This window comes from Nuphar pumila, chromosome 15 (assembly GCF_984573655.1).
Source record: "Nuphar pumila chromosome 15, dmNupPumi1.hap1.1, whole genome shotgun sequence".
In the NCBI taxonomy this organism is placed as follows: Eukaryota; Viridiplantae; Streptophyta; class Magnoliopsida; order Nymphaeales; family Nymphaeaceae; genus Nuphar; species Nuphar pumila.
In genome coordinates, this window is record NC_143263.1 from 80,394,238 (window position 1) to 80,402,409 (window position 8,172).

Genomic DNA, 8,172 nt, shown 5'->3' on the forward strand with positions numbered 1-8,172 from the left:
CTACCTAAACTTTAGTTCCTTGAGCTTCATTACCACTCTAAACATTGGATAACCTTCCACTGTCCTCCCATAGCTGAGTAGCATATCCTTACCTTCCACATGGTGCATCCACATCTTGAACAATCTAAATGGCACCTTATGATATTGGAAAGTTTCACCTCCAAATAATCCGACCATTGTGATCCGAACAAGATTTCGGAATCACCATCACCCAAGAAATTGGAAATCCATTAAGCTGCAATAGGTTAAAAAGTGCTCTATCCAACTTGCTAGCTCTAAAGGTTGTGCCCTTCTGGAGGTTACTCCAAGTGAATTTGGTATCACCATAATTATTTATCATATCATTGAACTCAATGTTTGCCAATGAATTAGAGCCACCACCCCACCTTTCTGATAAATCCCTCACCATATTCCAATCACCAACTAAAAACCAAAGACTGAATATTATGCGCTCTCAAATTCTGCCACAATTCTCTTCTATTCAGAGTAATTACTCCCATAGTTCCTGGTCACAAGAGTTGTTTTACCTGTCATACACCAAAACAAAAATAAATTGATCATACCAGCTATAATATCCATGGGATATAAGTGGGGATACTCAAGACAAATGATTCGATATAATCAATTTACAATGACCAAACCTCATATATTTAGAGAAGCTATTCATAGTTCTCTAAGCAATGCCTATTGACAACTTACATGTTGGGTCCAGCCCTATCCCTCATTAATGGTATGGGGAAGTGGATTAGCCACCCACTTGTCATTAATGTAGAAGAAGTTGAAGGGTTAGCCCTATCCCCTCATTTAATGATGTGGGGAAGTGGAATAGCCACCTAACTCCCATTAATGCAGGAAGTTGAAGAGTTAAAACCTCTTCGGTTTCTGGAATGAGTCTAGAAGGCTCACTTCTAGGAGGTTCATATCTAGAAGACTCTATGCCATCTATAAATAGGGGTGTAGAGGTTGTGTGCTAGATGAGAAGTGAAGAGTGGCTGTGTGAAGTGTGCAGAGAGAGAAGGAGTAAGAGAGAGAGAGTAAAAAGAAGTAAAGGAAGGAAGAAGGTTCGTCACCACGCATTGATCCTCAGAGAGAGGTGTTGGTTGTGGTGTGGGCTTTGACTCGGGTTGTGCACCCGAGAGGTAATCTTGTATTCATTTCTTCCTGTCATTTCTTTGTTGTTATTATCTTTAGCTTTGGGCAAGCTATTGGACGTTGTACTCTCTACATTGTACTCTCTACTTTCATTATAGTGGATTATTCTCTCTATGCCCCGTGGATGTAGGTCGTGTTGACCGAACCACGTAAACCCTTGTGTTGTGATTTGATTGTGCCTTTGTTAGATCCTATATTGCTTCCGCATATTTTTGTTATCTTAATTTCTCTACAAGTGGTATCAGAGTCAGGTTCGTGGAAAATCATGTCTTCTAAATCAGTTAGCTCTAAGTTTGAGGTGGAGAGGTTTGATGGCAAAGGAAACTTTTCCTTATGGCAAAGAAGGGTGAAAGCTCTACTTGCACAGCAAGGGTTGCACAAGGCTCTTGTCGGGAAGGCGAATAAGCCAGAAAGCATGACCGATGATGAATGGGATGATCTTGACTTGAGGGTTGCTGGTGTGATTGAGTTGTGTCTATCAGATGAAGTCATGTGTAACGTGATGGAAGAGAGGACAGCAGCAGCATTGTGGTTGCGGCTAGAGAGCCTCTACATGACCAAGAACTTGTCCAACAAGTTACACCTCAAGAAACAACTTTATAGTCTTCGTATAAAGGAAGGTACTCCCATTCTTGACCATCTTAGTGTGTTTAATAAGATTATTGCTGGTCTGTTTAGTCTGGATGTTAAACTTGAAGATGAGGATAAAGCTTTGTTGTTACTAACCTCATTGTCACCATCTTATGAGCATCTTGTGACAACCATAATTTATGGAAAAGAAACATTGGATATGGAAGAGGTTACAGGTACGCTCATTTCCAATGAAATTAGGAGAAGACCATCACCGAATGAGGATTCTGGTGAAGGATTGATGGTGAGTTCATCCAAAGGCAGGGGTCGGTCAAAGGACAGGAAAAATGACCGCAGATATAGGAGCAAGTCTAGGTCAAGGAAGGACATCACTTGCTACAATTGTGGAAAGAAAGGGCACTTTCAGAATCAATGCAAAGAGCCAAAGAAAAATAAGAAAAAAGGGAAAGAGACAGAATCATCAGAAACCAAAGAAGATACCACAGCCACAGTTGAAGGTGAGCTTGTGATTTTGTCTACTACTAATGATCCATGTATCTGTGTATGTCAGGATACAGATTGGGTCATAGACACAGGAGCCTCGTACCATGCCACACCACAGAGAGAATATTTCAGTACATACAGGACTGGTAATTTTGGTGTTGTCCGAATGGGAAACACAGGAACGTCAGAAATTGTAGGTATTGGAGATATTCATCTCCAGACCAATCTTGGGTACATGTTGGTGCTCAAGGATGTCAGACATGTTCCAGACTTGAGGTTGAATTTGCTTTCAGTAGGAAAGCTTGATGAAGATGGCAGAAACAGTGTTTTTAGCCAAGGACAATGGAAACTCAGCAGCGGGTCATTGGTTCAGGCCAGAGGAAAGAGATGTTGTACTCTTTACAAGATGCAAGGCAAGGTATGCAAGGGACAGTTGAATACAACTGAGGACTCTTCTATTGATTTGTGGCACAGTCGATTAGGCCACATGAGTGAGAAGGGCTTGCAGATTCTTGCTAAGAGGGAGCAACTCCCAGAGTTAAAAGGTACACGTCTAAACCCGTGTGTTCATTGCTTAGCTGGTAAGCAACATAGAGTATCCTTTGTTAGAAATGCCTTTCATAGAAAATCTCACATTCTGGAGCGAGTTTATACTGATGTTTGTGGTCCTTTGAGAACAAAAAATGTTAATGGTTTTACTGATGTGAAAACTTTCAGTGGTGCACTCTATTTTGTTACTTTTATAGATGACTTCTCCAGGAAGGTTTGGGCATACCCTCTGAAAACCAAGGATCAGGTTCTTGATGTATTCAAGCAATTCCATGCCATGGTTGAGCGAGAAACAGGAAAACAACTGAAATGCATCAGGTCAAATAATGGTGGCGAGTACACAGGTCCATTCCATGAATATTGTAAAATTCATGGAATTCGCCATGAGTTGACAGTTCCAGGTACCCCACAACACAATGCAATTGCAGAAAGAATCAGGTGTATGCTTGCACAATCCAAGTTGCCAAAGAAATTCTGGGGCGAGGCCTTAAGGACAACAGTTGATGTGATCAACTTGTCTCCTGCTCATGCCTTAGCAAATGATCTTGCAGATAAGGTATGGTCAGGAAAAGATGTGTCTTACAAGCACCTGAGGGTATTTGGATGCAAGGCATTTGCACATATCCCCAAGGAGGAGAGGTCCAAGCTTGATGATAAGACGAGACAATGCATTTTTCTGGGATATGGTGATGCCGAATTCGGCTACAGGCTATGGGATCCAGAGAAGCAGAAGGTATTCAGATCCAAAGACATGGTATTCTTTGAAGACCAGACACTTGAAGATATCAAGAAAGAGGTGTCAATTCAGACTTTTGCAGGTGGATCTATCCACTTAGATCCAGTTACTCCTCCAGTGGCACAAGTTGAAGGAAGAACAATGCAGGAAGATGATGCAGAGGCGGATGTTGATTTACCCGCAGGCCATGTTGAGCAGGAAGAAGTTAGAGAACAACCTCTTCCAGAACCTCAATTGAGAAGATCTTCCAGAGAGTCACAACCTTCCAGAAGGTATTCTCCACATGAGTATGTGATGCTTACTGATGCAGGTGAACCAGAGAGTTACCAGGAAGCACAAGAGTGTGAGCAGAAAGAGCAATGGCTAATAGCTATGCACGATGAGATGGATGCATTGCAGAAGAACCACACTTATGATTTGGTGGAACTACCAGAAGGCAGAAAGGCCTTGAAGAACAAGTGGGTTTTCAGGTTGAAGACTCAAGAACAATGCTCTCAACCAAAGTACAAAGCTAGATTGGTTGTGAAAGGCTTTGGTCAAAAGCAAGGTATTGACTTTGATGAGATTTTCTCTCCTGTTGTTAAAATGTCTTCTATTCATGTTGCTCTAGGTATTGCTGCTAGCCTGGACTTAGAGATTGAGCAGCTAGATGTGAAGACTGCTTTCCTCCATGGTGATTTGGAGGAGGAGATATACATGGAGCAACCAGAAGGCTTTAAAGTCAAAGATATGTCTATAATTGACAGGCTTAAGAAGGAACTGAGTAAGACCTTTGCAATGAAGGACATGGGGCCAGCAAAGGAAATATTGGGCATGCAGATCTCTCGTGATAGAAAAACCAAGAAGATATGGTTATCACAGGAGAAATACATCGAAAAGGTGTTGGACAGGTTCAATATGAACAATGCAAAGCCAGTTGGTTCTCCTTTTGCAAGTCACTTTAAGCTGAACTTGGAGCAGAGTCCATCAAGTGACGAGGAGAAGGAGAAAATAAAGAAAATTCCTTATGCTTCAGCAGTCGGAAGCTTGATGTACGCGATGGTATGTACGAGACCAGACATCGCATATGCAGTAGGTGTTGCTAGTAGATTCCTTGCAAATCCAGGGAAAGAGCATTGGGCAGCAGTAAAGTGGATCTTTAGATATCTCAAAGGGAGCTCCAAAGTTTGTTTAAGCTTTGGTGGTGGATCACATGTCTTGACAGGTTACACAGATGCAGATATGGCTGGAGATATTGATACGAGGAAGTCCACATCTGGTTTTGTACTCACTTTTGCAGGGGGAGCTGTGTCATGGCAGTCAAAATTGCAAAGGTGTATTGCTTTGTCTACTACTGAGGCAGAGTACATTGCTCTTACAGAAGCTTGCAAAGAGATGTTGTGGATGAAAAGATTCTTGATGGATTTGGGTTTTGAGCAAGACTAGTACTTGGTGTACTGCGACAGTCAGAGTGCCATTCATCTCGCCAAGAACCCGAGTTTTCACTCAAAGTCAAAGCATATAGATATCAGGTACCATTGGATCCGAGATGTGTTTGAAAAAAATTTGCTTCATCTTGCAAAGATCTCCACAAATGATAATGGTGCAGATATGCTGACAAAGGCCTTACCGATGGAGAAACAAAATACATGTCGGCAACTGGCCGACATGAACTTCAATTGATTAGTTAAATTGAAGTATCCCCTAGGGCTGGAGGGGGAGATTGTTGGGTCTAGCCCTATCCCTCATTAATGGTATGGGGAAGTGGATTAGCCACCCATTTGTCATTAATGTAGAAGAAGTTGAAGGGTTAGCCCTATCCCCTCATTTAATGATGTGGGGAAGTGGAATAGCCACCTAACTCCCATTAATGCAGGAAGTTGAAGAGTTAAAACCTCTTCGGTTTCTGGAATGAGTCTAGAAGGCTCACTTCTAGGAGGTTCATATCTAGAAGACTCTATGCCATCTATAAATAGGGGTGTAGAGGTTGTGTGCTAGATGAGAAGTGAAGAGTGGATGTGTGAAGTGTGCAGAGAGAGAAGGAGTAAGAGAGAGAGAGTAGAAAGAAGTAAAGGAAGGAAGAAGGTTCGTCACCACGCATTGATCCTCAGAGAGAGGTGTTGGTTGTGGTGTGGGCTTTTACTCAGGTTGTGCATCCGAGAGGTAATCTTGTATTCATTTCTTCCTGTCATTTCTTTGTTGTTATTATCTTTAGCTTTGGGCAAGCTATTGGACGTTGTACTCTCTACATTGTACTCTCTACTTTCATTGTAGTGGATTATTCTCTCTGTGCCCCGTGGATGTAGGTCGTGTTGACCGAACCACGTAAACCCTTGTGTTGTGATTTGATTGTGCCTTTGTTAGATCCTATATTGCTTCCGCATATTTTTGTTATCTTAATTTCTCTACATTACATTCATAGGGAAAAGCCAAACCAATATCATTTTGATCCATTAGTCGAACAATATCTTTATCACCAAACTTAGACTAGGGCGCTCACGTTCCATGAGGATATCTTCATTGAGAAATTTCACTCTCAAGATTAAAGATTCAGAATATGAATCCTCAACTTGGCCAGATGTACTCAACACTCTTAGCTGACCCATTGCTGCTAAGTCTATATTGACGTTTGCAGGGGCGGCTCAAGAGAAGTTGAGGCCCTATTTTTTTTTCGTTGTACATAAAAATTCTATTATTTATTAAAGAGGTTGCACCTTTTTTTTTCTTAAATTCTTATTAAAATTTGTTTAAAAAGAAATCATCAAAACAGTATAGGCCTATCTTCTAGGATTGATCAAACATGAAATTCACCTTCAATGGCACAGTGATGGGATGTAACACATCGTGATTCGGACAGCAATTTTACAGAATGTTGGACTCAGAGCATATTTTACATTTATAAATTCAATTGTGAAGTTTATATAGCACTTATGTAACATGTCAATCATGCTCCAATTTTACAGCCATATGTTATTCTGGCGGGAACTATATGAAATCAGCCATATGTCACATTTTATAGTTGAGGAGGATCCTAAAACCACATAAAAACCAAGATTCGTGTTCAACAAGAAATACAATACAAACCATCGCATAGACAACCAAAAGTGTTAAAAACAATAAACAACAAAATCAAGTAAGAGCTTCACAAGAACATGAATCAGGTCATGAATATAACACTAATCATGTCCAACACATGCTTGGCATCTATATGAATCCAATATCTTTGGTGTCATGTTGAGACAAATTAACAAAAAACATATTAACCTTTCGCTCACTTTACAACCTGGCCGTATGCCTTAAGTGCAACACAAACGGCATCATACTTTCTACAGAAAACCCCACTTCCAGCAGGAACATGGTGGTGAGTGTGATAACAAAGGCAGAAGTTTCTGTCAGTGCACTGCATTTACAATAAGATGGCTAGGCCAGAGACAAACCTGGGAAAGCAGAGGCTCATCAGTTGGGAGTCTAAGATCATCCTTGGTGCCTCCAGTTTCAGTCAAAAGACTCACCTGTTAGATGTAACATATTTGTCCTAGAGAAGTCAGTAAAAGACAGAGCCCGTTAAGTTGCCCATTTACCAAGAAGGGGAAAGGCTACTTACAAAGCCATATTCAGAGATGTCAATCAACTGATAATCAGTTCGAGTAACATGAGGAACCTATGATAGCATACGATCGAACGTGAAGTCAAAAGCTATATCAAAGTAGCTTATCACACTAAAGAAACCATCTGCAAATCAAAGAGAAACACAAAAAAGCACTTACATCCCAGTTAGGGAAAGACAGGAAAATATCTTCAAGCTTTCTCCCGGTGAAGTGACATTTGGCATGACCATACTTGCCAGTCTTGGAGGTCGAGACCTCGACAACCTGTGGGAAATGCAATCACGTAAACTAACTGGAAAGGGATAGTTAAATAATAACATTCACAGAAACCCAGACCATCAACATCAAACAAGCAAAATACAACGATGGTGTATTTGCACAGGGCATGGAAAACCTTGCATGCGGTTTATGTAGCTAACTGACTTCGGTTGATTAACTGTTTATCATGTCTAACTGAAATAACTTCACAACACTTACACTCAAAAAGGAAAGGAGAGAAAAAAAAAACTGCCTAATTAAGAATATACAAGTTGACGATACTCATTAACCTCTCCCGGTTCAATCAAATCGCACAAAAGAATGAGGATAGAAAAGACTGAAGGGGAAAAAAGAGATAGAAAGCTTAACTCCACAAGACACTACCAATTAATCAACCAGGTAAGCGGTCAGTTACCCAGTTGCCATGTGTTCTTATTATTGGATTCATAAATCCATTGAAAACTAAAACACGATCAATAACATGCTCTCGCTAAACCGTTGAAATCATGAACAAAATAAAACCAAAGGCAAAAGCCATACTTGAATCTATAACGCTATGGTTGATCGTAAATGGGTATGATCTTTTAGAACCTGTATATTTGGCCATTTTCTTTTCTCTGAACCTGATGAGAGAGACTCAATCTCTTTTTGACTTATGGGGAATGTGAAGAGGGAGGGCCTATATATAAAGTTTGAGGACCATAATCAAATGCATTTATATAGAGGTCTGTCTCGACTCAACCCATTATAGAGTTGCAGACAGGACAGGTCTCTCCACATAATGTTCCATACCATTTGAGATACTACTGGGTCCAT

General features: G+C 40.7%; 1 protein-coding gene across 1 annotated transcript; it reads right to left on the reverse strand.

Moving 5' to 3' along the window:
- Window positions 1-8,172, reverse strand: LOC149815733 (eukaryotic translation initiation factor 5A-5-like). The gene is made up of 5 exons (XM_089990619.1): window positions 8,149-8,172; window positions 7,258-7,362; window positions 7,095-7,151; window positions 6,928-7,002; window positions 1-114 (listed from the first exon to the last, which is right to left on the reverse strand). Exons 1-5 carry the CDS (start codon window positions 8,170-8,172, stop codon window positions 1-3), a joined length of 375 nt encoding a protein of 124 aa, XP_089846745.1.

Bases quoted from the DNA above. Each gene is read 5' to 3' on its own strand.
- LOC149815733 (XM_089990619.1), bottom strand. From the start codon at position 8,172: ATGGACCCAGTAGTATCTCAAATG. The intron at 7,152-7,257 runs GTAAGTGCTTTT...ATGCTATCATAG, and splicing joins TGTCTTTCCCTAACTGGGAT to GTTCCTCATGTTACTCGAAC. The intron at 7,003-7,094 runs GTAAGTAGCCTT...TACATCTAACAG, and splicing joins ACATCTCTGAATATGGCTTT to GTGAGTCTTTTGACTGAAAC.